This window comes from Mauremys mutica, chromosome 12 (genome assembly GCF_020497125.1).
Source record: "Mauremys mutica isolate MM-2020 ecotype Southern chromosome 12, ASM2049712v1, whole genome shotgun sequence".
Classification (NCBI taxonomy): Eukaryota; Metazoa; Chordata; order Testudines; family Geoemydidae; genus Mauremys; species Mauremys mutica.
In genome coordinates this window covers 35622332-35643270 of record NC_059083.1, presented here as the reverse complement: position 1 = coordinate 35643270, position 20939 = coordinate 35622332, and the positions used below count along the sequence as shown (strand labels likewise).

The 20939-nt window shown below is 52.8% G+C and overlaps 1 protein-coding gene across 1 annotated transcript; it reads left to right on the top strand.

Moving 5' to 3' along the window:
- Positions 1 to 5234: 5234 nt before the first annotated feature.
- TRIM41 (tripartite motif containing 41) lies at positions 5235 to 19481 on the top strand. The gene is made up of 6 exons (XM_044981990.1): positions 5235 to 6199; positions 11372 to 11467; positions 13641 to 13871; positions 14564 to 14586; positions 16489 to 16616; positions 17616 to 19481. Exons 1-6 carry the CDS (start codon positions 5315 to 5317, stop codon positions 18131 to 18133), a joined length of 1881 nt encoding a protein of 626 aa, XP_044837925.1. The 5' UTR covers positions 5235 to 5314; the 3' UTR covers positions 18134 to 19481.
- Positions 19482 to 20939: the final 1458 nt, after the last annotated feature.

Here is a 20939-nt window from a genome sequence, read left to right as displayed (position 1 = left end):
TTCCACAGGTTAACTGCGTTGTGTGAAGAAATACTGCCTTTTGTTTGTTTTAAACCTGCTGCTTATTAAGTTCATTGGGTGACCGTGGTTCTTGTGTTATGAGAAGGAGTAAACAACATTTCCTTATTTACCGTCTCCACACCCATCTGCTAGCAGGAGTGTGAGCCTGGGGGTGTCCCCGAGGGCAGCAGCTCTGGGACTCACAGACACTCGCTCTCCCTGTACTACAAACTCACCAGCAGGTCCCTGAAAGGGGCCCCTTGGGCAGAGTCGCTTTCCTGCCCCAGCCCTTTCCCCCGGGTCTCCCCATCGCCTGCAGGCTCCGGACACTGGAGAAAGTCCCCACCAGGCTGGGCAACTCTTAAAGCCCCTCCCCCCCGTCCCCATCCATCCGCCTCCTGCCCCTGGCCTCACACATCCCTGTTCCCCCCTCAATTCCCCCCACCCCTCTTCAACCCCCTCCCGCTCCCGCCCCCCGTGTCACTGTCCCACCCCCAGCCCGGCCCAGCAGGGCGCCCCCCGCCCCGCCCCCACCGGGGCTGGCGGCAGCTTTCCCGGGCCCGGGGCGGGAATCGCAGCCAGCTCCGCGGGGAGCAGCCTGGGGCCAAACCTCCCCCTGCAGCCCGGGGGTGCCGGGGGGGGGGCGGGTCTCTCTCACCTTCCCTCCGAGCGGGGCCCCCGGGGCAGGGGCCGGGCTGGGGGCTCTGCCCTGGGAGAGGCTCCTGGGGGGGAGCAGCGGGAAGGGCCCTGCTGGAGATTCCCCTCTCCCGGCTGCAGCCAGGGCTCCGGGCTCCCAGCACCAGCCGCCCGCCGGGGCTCGGGGATCTCGCCAGGAGCCTGGGAGCCAGAGTCACCGCAGCGGCTGCGAGTCACTTCCTGCGGCCGGGACGCAGCGAGCCCGGCCATTGCTCCCAGCCAGCGGCTCCTGGGTCCTAGCGATCAACTCGTGACAATGCAGCCCCTGCCCCAGACCCTGCCCTAGATCCTGCCTCCTGGGGCCCCACCGCCCCCGGGCAGGGGCAGCTTCTTCCCGCATTAGGGGGCATCGTGCATAGAAGCCTCCCTGTTAGTGACTAGATAAAGGAGACGTCCATATCGCGAGGAGGGGGGAGAAGGGGACTTCTATGGAGACTGGGGGTTGTTCCTGTCTACATGGACACAGGGATGATGGGGATCCTGGTCCTGGAGCGGCTGCTCAGAGCTTGGAGCTGCAGGTGACATGCTTCTCGATGACACAGCGTGTGTGACTGCTCTGGTAACAGACTGGCACAGGGAGCACTTGGCCAGAGCTGTTCTCTTGTCCGCGCACCAGGCTCCCTGGCTAGCAGCCCTGGGCGGGAGCTACCAGTTCAGGTCATGGAGCTGCCAGTGCTTTGCCGCCAAGTTCCTGGAGTTATTTGTAGGGCCGGATTAAGCCATCCCCGGGCCCAAACCCCCTCATGTCTCCTCACCCCAAGGGCAGGCACTAAAAGGAAATTTTACCCTGAAAATGTAGGCACTGGGTGAGTTTAGGCGCCTAGACAATTTGACAAGAGTTGTGGGAATAGCCGTGGAGCCAAAACTTGGGACTTAGGCCCCGAAACCCAAATTTAGGCATCTAAGTACCTTTATCAGAGGGGTAGCGTGTTAGTCTGGATCTGTAAAAGCAGCAAAGAGTCCTGTGGCACCTTATAGACTAACAGACGTTTTGGAGCATGAGCTTTCGTGGGTGAATACCCACTTCGTTGGATGCACGTCAAAGTACCTTTGTGAATCTTGCCCGGGATCTCTATAATGTGGGTGTAATGTGTAGTTGTGTGCACCTGGCTTCTTCAGCTCTTCATAAGAATGTCAGCATCCTCCGTCCTTCTTCTCAAAACACTTCTCAGCGCTGTCAGCACACGGGCATGCTCTTGCACTGAGCAGCCGCTGATATCACAGGGCAGTCTTAAGCAGATATGTTTATCATATTCCCCCCCTTGATGTCTGATCAGCTCATCTGTCAGCTGAGTAAAGAGGGAGCGACCTGCCAGGTGGTTGGCCTATAATGAAAACATCCTAAACAGCGTCAGAAACAAAGTACAGAGCATATCTAGTAACTGCAGCCACAGCCTATTTCTGGGTGTTTCTGGGCCGGGTGATCGGCTCTGCGCTGTGGGCTGAGATGCAACATCACAAGGTGTTAAATGAGCTGAAAATATTTTTATTACAGCCTCTCACACTCTGTCCTCACACCTATGCAGATATCGCAGCCATTAATATTACCACAAAAATGTCAGAAAGGTGTCAAAGACAATGCTGTGTTTGCGAGCTAAATTCCCCAGGGAGCACATAGTAACGGATAAGCTTTATATGACATGTGATTAGTGAGCAGCTCGAGGCTGAGATCAAAGAGGAATTTTACAGTTAGAGCACCAAAAATGTGGATCGATTGGTTAATTCTATTGGGACAAGAATTTCTATACATCGCTTATAGAGGGTATCCCCATACAGCCAGGCCAACACCTTCTGTCCGCACAGCAGGATCTACCATGGCGACACAATCCAGCCTTCATTCCCCTGCTCATAACAGATGCCCAGACCAGCGGAGGGCAGAGAGAAGAGGCGAGATCATCTTAAATTTCAACCTTAAACCATTTATTGAAATTTTGTCGGCCAAAACTGAGACCTGGGAAATATTGTAATGACTTTTCCACATGGGGCAACGCTCCGGGAAATTAAGATGAGTGCCCCACTGCTTCGCTCCTTCTCTTTGAAAAATCAAATGGGGGTTACACCTGGACTATACAAAATTTTTTAAGTGTTCTGGACACATCAAAGCTCTCATGAATAATAGCGTTTTTGGGAAGGACTCTTGCAATCTGCTATGGTTGCCAAGACTGCTATAGTTATAACTAAGGTGACTTTACTTCTGAACGAGATCATCCACACAGGGGTTTATGGCACATTAACTTCACACATTTAGCATCACACCATGTAGACAAGCCCTGAATAAGGGAAATTGAAAGGCTTGAAGCCTCTGTTAATTCCTTTAGTTTAGGGGGGGAAAATGTATTTCTATGACATCCACATGAACAGGGTTGGGGGGTCACAGACATTCAGATGCAAATACCTCTGCTCAGGAAAGAATCATAGAATATCAGGGTTGGAAGGGATCTCAGGAGGTCATCTAGTCCAACCCCCTGCTCAAAGCAGGACCAATTCCCAGGTAGATTTTTGCCTCAAATAGCCCCCTCAAGGATTGAATTTACAACCCTGGGTTTAGCAGGACAATGCTCAAACCCCTGAGCTATCCCAGAGAAGTAATCACTACACAATCAGCATCAGAGAAACCAGGAAATCAGTCCACCTTGCAGTCATGATCCCAAAGAATAAACTGGGTAAAAAGAACAAAAATTTAGCTTTAAAAACTCAAGCTGCCGTCTACCATACAAACAGGAAGTGTTACACTAGAAACACTGTGAGAGGTGACTCCTGAAGCTACTAGCAACTATTAATATTTTCAAAGATTATTTGCTATGAAAATAGAAGTGAACGAACACATGGCCATCCATCTGCACCATGTTAACGAAGGGAAATGATGAAGTGCTAAGAGTCATCAAAATAGCATTTTTAAAAGTAATCAATTTAAAGGAGTGAAACTCTACGGACAGTGGATTACCAAAAAACCCAGTCCAACTCAGGCAATCAGAACACCAGGTAAGACAAATTTGTGAACTGCTCGGAGGCGTTATGCAGACAGATACATTGATACGGGATTCTTTTTCACACTAAAATCATGTATGACCATTGCAATTTTTGGCAGTGGGTGGATGTTAAATATTTTACTGGATCAAGTCTCCTTTTGCTGCTCAATACATCATGTCCAATAGCGAAGAGCTGTCTTGTCTTGTCATTGGGATGCCGTGCTTTTAAGAACACAGGCCCGCACACCAGCAGACCCTGTTCTTGAAGTGTTCCTTCCCGACTGCCCTGTAGAAGGGTGTGATGGCTGGATCCCCTTTGGGGGGACCTGCCTTGGACACAGGCCTGAAGCCAAGTGTGGGGGGACCTGCAGCCACTTGCGGTGGGAGTGGAGCCCCGGCAGGCCAGCCTCCACTGCACCCTGATCCCGTGGGGGATATGACTCCTTCAGCAGGGGCATGGGTGCCCTGATGCCTGCCCCACAGGCAGCAAGAGGGAGACACCCCCAGCCCCACCCACCCCCTTCATTCTCATGGCCCCACAACACCCTCACTGGCCTGACCCACTGCCCGCCACCAGGCCTGGGGCAGGCAGCGCTTCCCACTTCCACCCCCATAGCTCTATAGCTGCCTCCGGCCCCCGCGTCTGTCCCCCCCGCTCATTGGCTCCTCCCACTCAGCTGAGGGCGGGGCCTACGCCGGCCCCGCCCCAAGAACTTCACCCCACCCACCCCGCACCCTTTGACCATAGAGACTAGAGGGAGACAGGAGCCAGAGCGTCATAACCCTCCCGCCGAGAGGCCACAGAGAAAAGGGCTTTCCGGGAGATAGCGCGTCCACCCACTCATTTCCGGTATTTTTTTAAACTCCATAGAGAGGCGCGGGGTGCGGATAGAGCGTCCTGCCGGCCCCGCAGATCGGGGGAGTGAACCGCATCATAGAGTATCGAGTCCATGAGGCTAGGCCGCCTCGCAGGGCCTGCCGCGCAAAGAACTTTTCGCCGTAGAGGGCCGGAGTTACAGTGTCTCGCAGGCGCCTCCGGACAAATGTCCTTATACCATAGAGAGCGAGAGAGGGGATGGATCGCCTCGCATGCATTTCCGGTCACATGCGGTTATACTATCGTGTTGGGAGCTGGGGCGGGGATAGAGCGTCCGGCGGGCACTTCCGCTTAAAAGACCGCTTCCCACAGAGTGGCGGGAGAGCGTCTCACCACCACTTCCGGTCACATGACCACATACCATCGCACGGGGTAGCCCGTCGGTGGGGGATAGATTGTCTCGCAGCCACTTCCGGTGGGGAAAAAAAGCCTCGCACACCATAGAGAGCGGTGGGCGAGGAGGGTAGAGCGTCCTTCGCAACACTGGGCTGGCTGGGGCAGCTGTCAGCTGGGCCCGCGGGAGCAGGAGGCTCCGGGGCCTCAGAGCCCTGAGGGGGGCAGGGCCCTAGTGGGGGAGGAGAAGGAAGACGCTCAGGGCCCTGCTGGTGTCTGGGGCAGAGGGGGGGGGGTCAGTGGTAGGGCTCAGGTTCAGTGGGGGGGGGGCTCAGGACGCTGGAGGGGGGCTCAGGGTAGGGGGCTCAGGGCAGGGGACTCAGGACCCCGGGGGGAAGGTGAGGGTGGGGGCTGCAGGCTCAGTTGGTGCAGAGGGTCCATGGCGGTGGCTGGGGAAAGTGGCTCCATGGGGGGTGGGCGGCCCAACGCGGTGGAGACGCTGCAGGAGGAGGCCGTCTGCGCCATCTGCCTCGACTACTTCACCGACCCCGTCTCCATCGGCTGCGGCCACAACTTCTGCCGCGTCTGCATCACTCAGCTCTGGGGAGGCGAGGAAGAGGGTGAGGGCCAGGCCGAGTACGAGGCCGTGGGGGACGACATGGGGATGGGAGGTGAGGAGGACGACGTGGATGAGCTGGACGATGATGACAACGTAGAGTACAACGAGGAGGAAGAGGAGGGGTACGGGGATGATCTGGCCGAGGAGGAAGACGATATGTGGAGCGAGGAAGACGAGGACACCGACCTGTGGGATGACCCAGGGGAGGATGACATGTGGGAGGACGAGGTAGGAGATGAGCTCTTCTTCGAGGAGGATGATTATGATGAGGAGGTGATGGAGGAAGAGGACGTGGAGGAGGAGGAGGAAGAAGAGCCGCTGCCACCGCCTCCCCCAGCAGCAGTGGCCACACGACCTCGACAGCCCCCAACCTTCACCTGCCCCCAGTGCCGCAAGACCTTCACCCAGAGGAACTTCCGGCCCAACCTCCAGCTGGCCAATATGGTGCACATCATCCGACAGATGCACCCACACCCCCAGAAGCTCGCATCACCGACCGCTGGGGCCTCGGCATCTGGGAGGTCTGGGAGTATGGCAGAAGTGGCAGGGGGGCTGGAGAAAAGAGCCCTGTGTGAGAAACACCAGGAACCCCTCAAGCTCTTCTGTGAGGTGGACGAGCATGCCATCTGTGTGGTGTGCCGAGAGTCCCGGAGCCACAAGCACCACAGCGTTGTCCCGCTGGAGGAGGTGGTGCAGGATTACAAGGTACGAAGTCGGCAGCATTGGGTTTGGTAAAGGCTAGCTAGAGGCCGGTGGGTTGGGTTGGGTTGAGTTGGTTGCTTGGCTGATGGTAGTTGAGCATGCATGGATCAGCGTTTACGTTACACTCTCCATCAGTACCTGGCCCGAGCCAGGGAAGCTAATGGTCCAACCAGCAGACCAAATTTGGTGATGAATTTTGGTCACGTGCTACCCGAGGCACGTTGCGGATACACTAAGAAGAAGTTGGGGGTTAGTTGGCTGGGAGGTGTTGACTTGACCAGGTGGTTTGAATAGGGGAGATTGCGTCGGCTTGGTTTGCAGTGGGATTGGGTTGGCAGTGATGGCTTTGGTAAAGCTAGCTAGTGGCTGGAGTTATTGCGTTGTGTCAGTGAGGGAGTTGGGTTCACTTGGTGGCTGATGGTGGGTTGAGCGGTTGGCTGGGAGTTGCTGGCTTGATCACATGTTCACGCAGCTGAGTGTGATGGGGAGTTGGTTTGATCCGCAGTGGGATGGGGTTGGCTGAATTGAGTCATTTGGTAAGACTGGTCAGAGACTGCTGGTGCTGGATTGCATTGGGGTGGGATAGATGGGAGCTGTTTAGTTTTTTTCTGGCTCCCACAGGTGTGTTTACTGGGCCCTACTCAAGTCATAGGCAGCTTACACTGGGGTGGGCAAACTATGGCTCAGGGGCCACATCCGGCCTTTCAAATGTTTTAAGCTGGCTCTCAAGCTCCTGCCGGGGAATGGGGTCTGGGGTTTGCCCTGCTCCACATGTGCTGTGGCTCCGCTCGGCTCCCGGAAGCAGCGGCATGTCCCCCCTACAACTCCTATGGGTAGGGGCAGCCAGCAGCTCCCATTGGCCAGGAACTGCAGCCAATGGGAGCTGCAGGGGCAGCACCTGTGGAGGGGTAGCGTGCAGAGCTGCCTGACTGCGTCTCCACATAGGAGCCAGAGAGGAGATATGCTGCTGCTTCTGGTTGTTGTTGCTGTACCCCTGGCCCCCTCCTGTGCCCCAAACCTCTGCCCTAGCCCTGATCCCCCTCCTGCCCTCTGAGCCCCTCAGTCCCAGCCCAGAGCACCCTCCTGCACCCCCAGCCCCACCCCAGAGCCCGTATTCCCAGATGGAGCCCTCACCCCCCAAGGCACCTGTGATGATGCGGTTCTGGCAGGACCCAACTGAGAGTGCCAATTCAGGACTAATTGCTTAAACAGGTCAGTTACAGCCCAAGGCTGGAGTTTTTCCACCTCTAAGGCAAACCAAACCAAACCAGCCAAAGAGGACTTTGGTTTCACCCCACTGGCTAACCACAAGTCACACAAGCAATTCCCTTAGACCCTCCAGTCTCTCAGTATTACCACCAGTGCCACTCGTCCTGAGGATGAATGGTTATGAAAACCAACACCCCAGTAAAAGAAAAAGGTTCTCTCGATCCCAAAGAATCAAGCCCCAGATCCAGGTCAATATACAAATCAGATCTTACCCACAAATCACACTGTTGCCAATCTAAAATCTAAAGGTTTATTCATAAAAGGAAAAGGATATAGATGAAAGCTAGAATTGGTTAAATGGAATCAATTACACACAGTAATGGCAAAGTTCTTAGTTCAGGCTTGTAGCAGTGATGGAGTAAACTGCAGGTTCAAATCAAGTCTCTGGAACATCCCCCGCTGGGATGGGTCATTCAGTCCTTTGTGTAGAGCTTCCATTTGTAGCGAAGTCCCTCCAGAGGTAGAAGCAGGATTGAAGACCAGATGGAGATGAGGCATTAGCCTTTTATAGTCTCTTTTCCAGGTGTAAGCACCCTTCTTTGTTCTTACTGTGGAAAATTACAGCAAAATGGAATCTGGAGTCACATGGGCAAGTCTCTGCATACTTTGCTGAGTTACAGGGCGTATCTGCCTTCTTTCCATGGGTCAATTGTGTAGCTGATGGTCCTTAATGGGCCATCAAGCAGTCTAGGCAGAGCTAACACCAACTTGTCTGGGATGTTTCCCAGAAGCACAGCACACATTTGAAATACAGACAGTATAGAGCTAATACTCATAACTTCAACTACAAAATGATACAGACATACAGACAGCATAATCATAACCTGCAACCCATAACCTGGTCTTAGACACCTTACATGACCCCCTTTACATAAGATTTGGTGCTACTACAGGACCTTGGTTGCAACCATGTTCTATATGGTTCCAGTCTGAGCCCCTCAGTCCCAGCCCAGAGCACCCTCCTGCACCCCCAGCCCCACCCCAGAGCCAGTATCCCCAGATGGAACCCTCACTCCCCCCTGCACCCCAACCCCCTCCCCCAGTCTGCAACCCCCTCCCACACCCTCAACTCATTTCTGGCCCACCCCAGAGCCCCTCACCCCCTCCTGCACCCCAACCCCCAATTTTGTGAGCATTCATGGCCTGCCATACAATTTCCATACCCAGATGTGGCTCTCGGGCCAAAAAGTTTACCCACCCCTGGCTTACACTGTAAGGCCTCCCTCGTGGGAGGGGCTCTGCGCAGGCATTTCCCTGGAGTCAGAGCTGGTCTGGGTAGCTCCTGAGTCCCACTGAGCAGAGCTGAGAGCAGGGTCTGATATCTCGATGGGGGCTGACAAGCAACAAGGCTGGGCTGGGCTGGGCTGGGCTAGGAGAGGATCAGACCAAGAAGACCATCAGTTGCTCAGGCCCAGAGCATCACAGGCATTTAGGTGCTGACTTCAGTGGGACTTAGCCATCTAAATACCTGTGACACTCTGAACCTCAGTGTCTGGGTTCAATTGAAAAGCTTGTTTCTGTGATCATTGACTCTCCCGGCATTGTAGAAGAAGGAAGTCATTAGAGGGATGCTGTCAGCTTAAAACTCTGCCTGGAAATGTGGCAACTGCTAATATCGTGAGGGTGATCTGACCTTTTCAATGGTGTGAGCCGGATGCTAGTTCTGGGGCACCTCCGCGGTCCCCCTACAGAGGTCACGCTGGGAAGAGGACCCCATTCTGCAGAGCGTGCCACCCCACCCCTGCTGGCGTGACTGCAGTGGGGGCAGGCCCATACTGCCCCTGTGACCCCTTCCGGCTGGAATGCAGACAGACAGATGACAGTGCAGAGCAATGAGCTCTAGACTGCAGGTTCCTAATGTTGCTGTGGGTTATGATGGGCTTGGGCTTGCCTTTGGGATTTTGGGGGCCTTTTTGGGGCAGGGGTAAAAATGGCAACCCTGGGGCAAGCCACCACAGGGAGAGGGGGCGCACAGGGCCTGTGGGGCTGCACGTAGATGAAAATTTGTGGCTGGCTGGAATAGTCCCACAAGCTGACGTTGTCTCTTGGAGACTGTAAGTAGAGCCCTGCGTGAATACAAAATTTATATCCGTGGCTGCGGCTCTCCGCAGAACTGCTGGGCTCTACCAGGATCCACAGCAGCGAAAGCAGCAGCATGTCGGGCTGCCGCTCGCAGGAGCTAGCACCCAGCCCAGGCAGCTCCTCCGGTATGGCTGTGCTGTCCCCAGCCCTGCCCACTAGGGTGGGCACCAGGCTCACCAGCAGCTGTCCCTGGTGGCGCGAGTGTGTGCAAGTGGCTTGCACGCTCCTAGACAGGAGTCTCGTCCACACAGCGGTCTGTATTCCTGGTAGAGCCCTGCAGCTCCGCGGATATCCACTTTATACCCATGGATATCCGCATCTGCGCAGATACATTTTGTATCCGGGCAGAGCTCTAACTGTAAGCTCTTTGGGGCAGGGGCTGCCTTTCTGTTCTGTTTGTACAGCACCTAGTGCAGTGGTGTCCTGATCCCTGGCTGGAGCTCCTAGGTGCTGCCACAGATTAAAACATAAATACTTATAAAAGTTACAGCTAACACCCTGGTCCTGCAATGAGTGACTAACCCCTGCTGAGTTCAGAGGGGCGACATATCTGCGTAAAATTACCCTCATAAGTGTTTGCAGGATCAAGGCCCAATATTCCGGTAACTAAAAGAGATCAGGAGAGGTGCGGGGAGGGAAGGGGGGATATTTTATTTCTCGTCTCAGTTTTTCCTGTGTGCAGTGGACAGCACTGTGTGGATTGCCAGGTCCATGGCCGGCCCTCTGTATAATTAGTCCTTTTCCTGTTTGTTGGGGGACTTTTCCACAGCAGCAGGGATGGGAAAAACACTAGTTAAAAGGGAAGGAAAAAACAAAACCAGGAAACCGTTATCAAAACACCTGGGTTGCAGCAGGGCAGGGAGAGTTTTTAAACGGGCCTCAGACTGGCTTTTTTAATGAGGCTTAAAGTGCGTTTGCAGTGTTGTTGTAGCTGTGTCAGTCCCAGGCTACTAGAGAGACAAGGAGAGTGAGGTCATATCTTTTATTGGACCAACGTGTGTTACATCAGACTGATATAACTGTGATGCAAGTATAGACCTGGCCTGCACTAAAGTTCAGTCGACCCAGTTACGTCTCTCAGGGGTGTGAAAAATCCACCCCCTTGAGCGATGTGGGTAAGCTGGCCTGACCCCTGGTGTAGGCAGCGCTTGGTTGACGGAATTCTTCCTTCGACTCAGCTACCTCCTCTGAAGAAGTGGAGGACCTATGCTGACGGGCGAACCCCTCCCATCGGCGTAGGCAGTGTCCATGTGAAGCGCTGCGCTGGAGCGTTTCAAGTGTAGACAAGCCCTAAAGTGCGTGCAACGGCAGCTCAGGTTTCAACCTGTTGCGATGTTACTGTCCTGCCCTCGCCCTCTCTAGTCTTCCAGCAAAACCGGAAGAGTCCGGGCTGGAGTCTCTCCAGATTTCGTGAGTCTGAATATTACAGCAGCGCCTGGAAGCTCCAGCTGATGGCAGCCCAGTCGTTCTAGGCTCTGTACACGCAGGTGGGGGAGTTGCAGAGAGCTGACAGTGTAAACACAGGACATACCAGGGAAGGATTGTCCCCTGGCTTACACAGGGGGAGCTGAGGCCCAGAGCAATCGAGTGGCTCTAGGTCACACAGGGAGTTTGCGACAGAGCCAGGAATTGACCCCAGGTTTCCTGCTCTGCTGCTTCTACCCGTTAGACCATGCTGCCTCCTGGTCCATTGAAGCCAGACGAGATGGTCACTCTTGACATTAAAACCTATGAGCCCAGTAAGGGAAAATACATACAGAAAAGACAGATTTGGTGATAAACCTATCAGGGGTGGGGAGGATGTTTATTGTCTTTTCTTTGTAGATGAAACTCCAGGGCCATCTGGATCCGCTGAAGAAGAAGCTGGATGCGGTTCTGAAACAGAAATCAAGTGAAGAGGAGAAAATTACTGAGCTGAAGGCAGGTGCCAGGCTCCCCCTCCCCACCACCTTTGCTCTCCACCCCGACCAGGGATTGCATGGTTCAGGGGTGTTTTCAACTTGAGGGTCAGGTGGTTGAGAGGTTACATCCATCCTGCCCTTCCCATGTTGCCGCATATCTCCTTGGTGTCCCTTCTTCCCTTCCTGCAGCCCCTCCTAAGTCTCACCTCCCTTGGGGCTCCTATCTCCTTCCCTATTCCAGATGCTCAGGCAATCAGCACTGAAATAGTTAGTGAAGCGTAGTCACTGACCTATCAGAACTGGTGCCCCAGTGAGGTGGACAAGGGAGTTTACTCTCCTCTGAGCTATTGGTTCAGACTCATGCCTGCAGACTCAGGCAGATGTCATTCATGCTTGGCTCACATTCAGCAGGTTTTCTTGGCACCGCAAGGGTTAGTGACTTCTTTTTTTTCTTCTTTTTCTTCTTCTTCTGTGTAATGGGAGCTGAGATACTGGCCAATCTGACCATGTCATGCAGGCTGCAGTACAGTAGCAGCATTGGTAGAGTTAACGTGGTGACTCACTGATTGTTTAACAGATAACTCTTCTAAGTGCCCTAAAATCCACCCACTGACTCAGCTTTTCTGGAAATTTGCTGTGCTGTGTGCAGGTGGTGGGGTAGGGTTAATGATCCAAATTTGGGGTCATTTGAGCACAGGATTCCTGATACACAGCCTCCCCAAGGGTCATGTGATATCAAAGTCCTCTGGTTCGCCTAAGGCAGTGGTTCCCAAACTTTTTAGTAAGGCGACCCACCAACTATTTATTTCTTTTTCTGTCCTTTCTTCCCTCCTGCTCCCCACTCTCCCAGCCCCTTTGCTCTGGCCTCCCAGCCCTGTCCCCTTCTGGCGGGGAGAGGGGCAGTGACTGCGTGACCCACCTGGATCCTTCCCATGACCCACAGTTTGGGAAACACTGATCTAAGGGTTTTTTTTTTTTGTGCACTTAAATAAACCATGTGAGCTGGATCCCCCCCCATGTCGGCACCCCTGCTGCAGACTGCTGTACCTTATCTGTAGCATGTTGCCAAAGATAACATAAGCGCCTTCCACAGGTTCTGTAGCTGTGTCTGCATTAGGAAACCTTACTGCAGAGCCCTGCGGGGGACTATTTTTTTTAATCCTTCTCCTTTCCCACAACATCCACTCACTCATTGTCTCTTGCATTTTTATCCTGCTCCCACCTGCAAAAACTTGGATTCTGCAGATCCTGCAAGAGAGACAGATTCCCCCATGCTCCTTTAAAACAAAACAAAACAAAACAAAGTCAGTTAATATATTGTAAATGGAATTCAGACACAATTTTCATCACTAAAAGGTTAAAATAAATCTTGCTTAAGCCATGTAAAAAAAAATGCTTTAACTCCTGTTATAATAGATATCAAATCTCTTTCTATCCCTGCCTTAAATTTAAGTCTTAAAAGCTTTATTTAAAAAAGAAAAGGAAAAAAACCTTGTGGCTGAAATTCTGTTTATAAGAACATAAGAACAGCCAGACTGGGTCAGACCAAAGATCCATCCAACCCAGTATCCTGTCTTCCAACAGTGGCCAATGCCAGATGCCCCAGAGGGAATGAACAGAACAGGGAATCATCCAGTGATCCAGCCCCTGTCGCCCATTCCCAGCTTCTGGCAAATAGACGAAAGATTGAGTGTTTTCCCGCAAATCGCTGCCGTCTGGGGTTTTTTGCCCACCCAATCCTGTCTGCAACAAAGTAAATTTTACCTGCTATTATGGCAGCGGGTCCTGTAGGAACCTCGGGATACCGGTCCCACTGCAGGGCTCTGCCTTACAGGCAGATTCCCACCAGCCCTGCACTGGCTGAACTAGTGCGGATTAGGCTTTGGCAGCCAGGCTGACTTTGCCATTGTTAGCAGGTTTAACAGGCCGACACGTAGCTCAGCTGGCCCAGTGTTCAATATGCACTAGGGGATTTTATCCCACTGCTCTTTGGCATGGACAGACAATGGTGTTGGCTTCGCTCTGCTGACACTGTCCAAATATTCCCCTGCAGGTGGAGTGATGCCCTAGGACGGGTCACTTAACAGGGGTTGAACTTGGGACTTGGGGGCCAGCTGCCTGGGCTGGATAAGCAGTGGGTGGCCCAGGCAGGCAGGAGGAGCTGTGTCTAACTCTTCCCCTCCCTGCTCCAGAACAAGATGAAGCTGGAGATCAAGGAGTTTGAGTCGGACTTCGAGCTGCTGCACCAGTTCCTGATCGGGGAGCAGGTGCTGCTGCTGCACCAGCTGGAGGAGCGCTACGAGGCGCTGCTGGCCCGCCAGAGCAGCAACATCAGCCAGCTGGAGGAGCAGGGCGCCACCCTTGGGCGCCTCATCGCTGAGGCTGAGGACAAGAGCAGGCAGGACGGGCTGCAGCTGCTCAAGGTGAGAGCCTCCAGCGCACAATTTGATGTCTTCCCCCCACACCCTTCCAGCCCTGGTCTGTCATCCCCAGCCCATTTCCAGATCCCTGCTGGAATGAAAATGAAATATTTGGACCCTTTCCACCGCCTGGGAGAGTGTTTGCGTGTGGGGAAGGTTGAGAAGGGGGCGCCGGCCGGCAGGGGGACCAAGCTTCAAGTCCTTGATTTGGGTTATGATCTGGAACAAAACACTGTTCTGACTCAGAGCAGGGGGCTTGAACCTGTTCTGCTCCAACGTCCCAGGCCAGAGCTATTTTTTCTCTCTCTCTCTGTCCCCAAGGGACACTTCATTGAAACTGATACGTCCCCTGCTTCAAAACAGCATGTTCCGATGAAATGAAATTGCGCTGAAAATGTTCCCCCCCGGCTGCACTTAGGGGGAGACTTCCAAGGGCACAGATGGCAACGCCCACTGAAAAGCACCTCGCTTAACTCCGCTGTGTGCCTTAGGCACATACGTCAGGGGTGGTTTTCTAACTTCAAGCATGTGGTTAGTGCCCCAGACTGCAATGGGGTCGCTCCCACGCTCAAAGCGAGGGAGGTGCTCAAAGATCTCGCTGAGTCGTGGCTGATCAAAGAGTTTTATGAGACACCGTGGTGCTTGTCGCTGGCTTGTTAGTAATTTTTTTTCTCTTTTCTTCCCACTCTTCTCAGGACATCAAAGACACCTTCATCAGGTCAGTCCCGTCTGTTGATGCACCTGTTGCTACAGGAAGGAAACCGATTGTTTTTAAGAATGTCATGTTGTAGAAACATGGAAATGCTCCATGATGTCACTTGTTGAAACTGACTAGCCGTGGTTTAGCACTGAAGGATAGGGATCTCCAGCTCCTCTGTAGTGCATTTCGTCAATAGATCACAGAGCACTTTGCAAAGGAGGATAGTCTCATTTTCCCCATATTACAGATGGGGCAACTGAGGCATGGGGCGTGTGTGGGGGGAGTGACTTACCTAGCAGGGCAGCAGCAGAGAGTTTATTCCTAGGCCACGCGGCTTCCTCTGCACACTATAGATCTTAACCCAGTATCCTGGTTGGCTTTAAACATCTCTGGGGTCCCCACAATGTAGTTACAGTCATGGCAGTTAGACTTCCGGGCAGCCTAGACTTGAACACACTTGGCTTCCTCGATAATATTTTTTTTGTATTATCCTAGCACTTGGGAGCCCCAGTCATGGATTGGGTCCCTACTGGGCTAGGCGCTGCACAAACACGGAACAGAAAGACCCAAAGAGATTGGGGAGTGACCCAAGAGAACCGATGATCTGAGGCAGTCGTGCCAGATGTATTGACGTGATGTATTTACTCAGCCCCCGTGACGGGTCTTGAGTCAAGCTTTCATTCTAAACCAGATCGCAGCCGTTGTGGCCGCAAAGAGAAACTCTCAAACATGAACCGCTAGCAGAGGGTTTGCCAGTATAGCTATACTAACAAAGCCGCCTAGTGGAGATGCAGTTTCTCCAGGCAAAAGAGTATAGCTTATTTTGGTTCCCCAAACGAAATACCAGCACAAGGATTCTTATGCTGAGACTTGGTCTGCACCAGGGCTCTTGTTGGTAGAGAAATGTCATCCAAAAAATCGCATCCCTAACTGAACTTGCTATACCAGCCAAAATTTCTAGTGTAGATCTGGCCTCAGACTGCCTGAAACAGGTCGGGGACCACCTCTCCTCATTTACATCACCCCTTATTAACTCTGGAATCGAATTATGGTGCTTCAAGGAGCAGTCTTCCAAACAGATTTGGTCATTGTTACCAGCGGGTGTCACGTGGTCCGAACATTGTAGACCTGATCCATGGACTGTGGTTAAAGATGTTACTTGTGTCTCTATGCAGACTCTCTGGTCTTAGGTACTGTTAGGTCATTTGTGTTAGAGTTGGAGACCCACTGCGTTGGAAGTGGTAGCCGTGCGTAATGAGTAAAGCCGGTTTGAAAATATTTTTTCTCGTGGGAATGTTTTTCTTATGGAAAATTTGAATGCCAGAAAACTAAATTTGGAAGTGCTGCCCCAGTGGGTCATGGGAGTTTAGTTCAGCTGCCTCATGCTTCCTGTCTCCTGTATAGGCTGGAGTTCCTAGTCACACTTCATCTCCCATGATGCACCACCCAAAGAGGGGAGGTGGTACACCATGCTCAGGGACTCTCCTAATGCATCATGGGGGATGTAGTCTGCCTGGGAGCCCAGCCAGTAGAGGAGAAGGGAGACATGAGGCAATTGAATTACAACTCCCAGGAAGCCCTGTGGCATTCTAAGTCGAATATTTCAGTTTGGGGGTGGTCTGGTTTGGGGTGAAAAAAATCAGAATCTTCTGCAGAAAGGAGACAAGAAAATTGCTTAGTCAAAAACCTACATTTCTGTTGCAGAAGAGCTTTGACAGAAGATTGTCAGCCCACCCCCACAGTGAGAGACTTTCTGTCCCTGGAGCTTACAGTCTAAAAAGAGAGAGGAGGGAAACTAACTTGCCCAGGGTTGTCGAGTGAGACAGTGGCAGAGCCTGAGACCTGTTCAGTGCTCTGCCTACTAGGCCACGCTTCCCACTACACCCAGCCCTTGACTCACTGCTGTATTCCCTTTGCCAGGTGCGAAAGCGTCAAATTCCAGGAGCCGGAGACGGTGCCGGTAGACGTGGGGAAGAAATACCGCAATTACTTCCTGCAGGACGTGGTGATGAGGAAGATGGAGAAGGTCTTCAGGAAAGTCCCTCAAGGTAAAGGAGCTCAGCTCTTTCTTCTCTTGGTTAGCGGACCAGGGAGAGCCAGGACTCTGTTTACGCTGATGTCCTGTGTGTGGTGGAGCTGAACAGCACAGGCCACTGTAGCATGAGTTTCTCTCACAGGCTGCTTCTGCTGATGTGCATCAGCACTCGTCCACAACTCTGTCCTGACCTACATCCTCCTGCTGTCCCAGTGCACACGATTGCTGGTGCTCCTCTATCCCGACCCACAGCCCTCACCTGCTGCCCCAGCCCTGGGCTCTGCTCCCCAAACTCCAGGCTCTGCCAGTGCCCAGCCACTTGGTTTCCCATGCAGCTCTGCTAATGCACTGCAGTCCTGACCCACAGCCCCCTGTCCTGCCAGCCTTAGGCTCCTGCCTGGCTCTGCTGGTGCCCCTCAATCCTGACCTGCAGCCTGCTGCTATCCTGTCCCTGAGCTCACGGTGCTCCTGGCCCTGGGAGTCTGCAGCAGCTCTTTGCTGCTCAGGAGGAGGATGCCCCCTACTGGATGACCAGTGCCAGGAGCAGCTCCCAGCCAGTAGTAATATATATAAACCTAGCACTTGGGGCTTGCTGATTGGCCTGTGGAGTGTCACATGATGAGGTAAGGCCTCGGCTCTCCATGCAGGGAAAGCAGGGGGAGGTCTCAAATACCAAGCCTACTGTTTATTTGTATTATCTCAGTGCCTGAGACCTGAGCTGAGATCAGGGCCCCATGGTGCCGGGTGCTGCACAGACACACAGCGAGAGACAGTCCCTGCCCCAGCTGAGATCACGGCCCCATGGTGCCGGGTGCTGCACAGACACACAGCGAGAGACAGTACTCACAGTCTAAATAGATGAGATAGGGTGGGAAGGGAAACAGAGGCCGTACCTTGCCCAGAGTCAGCTGGGAATAGATCCCAGGTATCCTGACACTCAGCACAGAGTTGAGTTCACTGGATCATGCTGCCCCCCTAACTCTCCTGACCGTGTGTGGGTCTCTTTCCTTAGCTGACGTGACCCTGGACCCCGACACGGCCCATCCCCACCTGAGCCTGTCCCTGGATCGCCGGAGCGTGAAGCTGGGTGAACGTCGCCAGGACCTACCCGACAACCCCAAGCGCTTCGACTCCGACTACTGCGTGCTGGGCTCTCAGGGCTTCAGCACAGGGCGCCACTACTGGGAGGTGGAGGTGGGGGGCCGGCGGGGCTGGGCGGTGGGGGCGGCCCGGGAGACGGCCCGGCGGAAGGAGAAAACGGGTGGCCCCTACCAGAAGCGGGAGATCTGGTGCGTGGGCGCCAACGGGAAGAAGTACCAGGCGCTGACGGCCACGGAGCAGACAGCGCTGCCCCCCGGGGAGAAGCTCCGGCGCTTTGGGGTCTACCTGGACTACGAGCGGGGCCAGCTGTGCTTCTACAACGCCGAGAACATGGCCCACATCCACACCTTCAATGCCACCTTCCGCGAGCGCATCTTCCCCTTCTTCCGCATCCTGGCCAAGGGCACACGCATCAAGATCTGCACCTGACCTGCTTCCCTGCTGCCTCGGGCCTCCTCCCCTGCTGGGTCCCTCCCACCATTGCACGGATCCTCCCCACCCTGTCCCAGGATCCGGCACCGCACAGAGGCCTGGGGGGAGGCCGCCTCAGCCGGCCTGACATTCCAAAGCCTGCCTCGTCCCTTTGCGTTACTCTGTTTTGAAGTGTGAGGGCAGGGGAGGGCTTGGTTCCGGGGATGACGGGTGGGTTTTCATGCTGCTGTCAGGCAATTCCCCCTCCTGTCCGATGCACAATGTGTGAATTGCTCTTGATGCACCACTGTAACCACCCCCCAATCTGTCCCTCTGCCGTCACTCTGTAGGGCCCTGGTGCTCCTGCAACACCCTCGCTCGTGTCTGGGGGCCGAGCAGGCGGAGGTGAGCGACTTCATGGAAGATCTAGGCCCCAGACCTGGGGAGGGAGCTCTGAGCATCCCCGGAAGCGCTGGCCCGCTGCTCTGTCCCATAACAACTCAAGCTCCCAAGGGACTTGGCCACCCAGATGTCATTGAATTTCCTTTGGCCCTGCTGGAAGAATTCCAGCCATCCAACTTCCCCCTCCCCCACTTCCTGGTGGCATTTGAAGCTAGCTCCAGACCATCTTCTCTCTTCTTCCACAAGCACAAGACCCCATTGCTCTGCCCAGTCCCATAATGCTGCCTTCCCTTCCCTGCTGGTGTTCAGACCAAGATCCAGCCCCAAAACATTGCTCTCCCCCCCCCGCTTTGTGTCCAGCCTCCAGAGCCCAGTGCTTTCCACCCAGAACAGTCCCAGTGTCCATCTGTCCTCTAGTTCTTCCCCACAATGGTCCTCTTGTCTGCCAGTCTTGGTCTCCAGAACCATCACACATGCTCCTGAATCTCTATTCCACGTTGTCACCACCCTTTGTGGCCCTGGGCATTGCATTTATTCGTGGACATCCAAAACAGCCTGTGGTACCGAGGCAAACGGGGCAACTTCCTCCCTAAGCTGAGATGCTACAAGAGAATCACTGGCTAAAATGTCTGGAGGTGCCAAGAATCATGTGAGATGCTTTCATTGTGAGCCCTGTTCTGGGAGTCCTAGGCCTCCTCCAGCACTCTCTGAGGGTTGGGTATTTATTTTAAATGTTCTCTGAGCTGTCCTCCCCCACCTTCCCAGTCGCTGTCCAGTTTCCAGCAACCCATCCCTGGAAAGACACTGCCCATACCTGCTGTGTGTTGAGGTTTGGTTGGTTGTTTTTCTGTTGATGTTACAAAGCTAGTTTGAAATATTTTTGGCTAAACCAAGAATTAAATGGAGATTTAGTTTTTTGAAATGTTATAATAATAATTAATAATAAAGAGAAGATTGTACAGTTTAGTCTCTGCCTCTTTAGTCCCACCTTGGCTGGAGCTGGTGGCAGGGTAAAATCCAAAAAGGGGGTTTGGAAAGGATGTCAAATTTGTTTCAAAGGCACAAAAGTAATTCTGCTGCTCTACTCTGCACTGATAAGGCCTCAGCTGGAGTATTGTGTCTCGTTCTGGGCACCACATTTCAGGAAAGATGTGGACAAATTGAAGAAAGTCCAGAGAAGAGCAACAAAAATTATTAAAGGTCTGGAAAAATGACCTGTGAGGGTAGATTGAAAAAATTGGGGTGGTTTAGTTTGGAGAAGAGAAGACTGAAGGAGGACATAACACTTTTCATGTACATAAAAGGTTACAAGGAGGTGGGAGAAAAATTGTTCTCCTTAACCTCTGAGGATAGGACAAGAAGCAATGGGCTTAAATTGCAGTAAGGGAAATTTAGGTTGGCCATTAGGAAAATCTTCCTAACTGTCAGACTGGTTAAGCACTGGAATAAATTGCCTAGGGAAGTTGTGGAATCTCCATCACTGGAGATTTTTAAGAGCAGGTTGGACAAACACCTGTCAGGGATGGTCTAGAACTAGGGAGAAGGTGAACTCTTTACCTTCAAGGGGTAGCAATACAAGTGGGTAGGTACAGAGTCCTACAGATTGTTCATAACAATATCACAAAGATGTCCACATTTGTCATGGGGTGTGTGTGTGTGGGGGGGTGCTGATTACCCCACCATCAGTCTTTCTGTAGTACTTAGAGATTGGTTTAAGGCCTGCAGCCTCTCTTTCAGCATTTTAGAGTGGTACCTGTGTTAGTCTGTATCAGCAAAAACAATGAGGAGTCCTTGTGGCACCTTAGAGACTAACTAATTTGGGCATAAACTTCTGAGGGCGAAAACCCACTTCATCAGAAGCATGGAGTGAAAAATACAGCAAGCAGAATATATATTCTAGCACAGGGGTGGGCAGCCTTTCAGAAGTAGTGTTCTGAGTCTTCATTTATTCACTTTAATTTAAGGTTTCATGTGCCAGTAATACATTTTAATGTTTTAGAAGGTCTCTTTCTCTAAGTCTATAACATATAACTAAACTATTGTTGTATGTAAAGTAAATAAGGTTTTTAAAATGTTTAAGAAGCTTCATTTAAAATTAAAATGCAGAGCCCCCCGGACTGGTGGCCATGACCTGGGCAGTGTGAATGCCAATGAAAATCAGCTCATGTGCCACCTTTGGCACGCATGCCATAGGTTGCCTACCTCTGTTCTAGCACATGAAAAGGTGGGAGTTGCCCTACCAAGTGGGGGGGCAGTGCTAAGGAGCCAATTAAATTAAGGTGGAAGTGAGCATCAGCTGTTCTAACTGAATATTCAAGTTATCTGCATAAATAACCACTTTTTATTTTTTTTTTCAAATCTTGCTGAATTCTTGGCTTCACCCACTCCCCCTGGTAACAAATTCCATAGTCTAATCCCACAT

Coding starts and splice junctions, on each gene's coding strand:
- TRIM41 (XM_044981990.1), top strand. CDS start 5,315: ATGGCGGTGGCTGGGGAAAGTGGCTCCATGGGGGGTGGGCGGCCCAAC. Junction 6,200..11,371: donor AGGTGGTGCAGGATTACAAG/GTACGAAGTCGG, acceptor TTTTCTTTGTAG/ATGAAACTCCAGGGCCATCT. Junction 13,872..14,563: donor ACGGGCTGCAGCTGCTCAAG/GTGAGAGCCTCC, acceptor CACTCTTCTCAG/GACATCAAAGACACCTTCAT.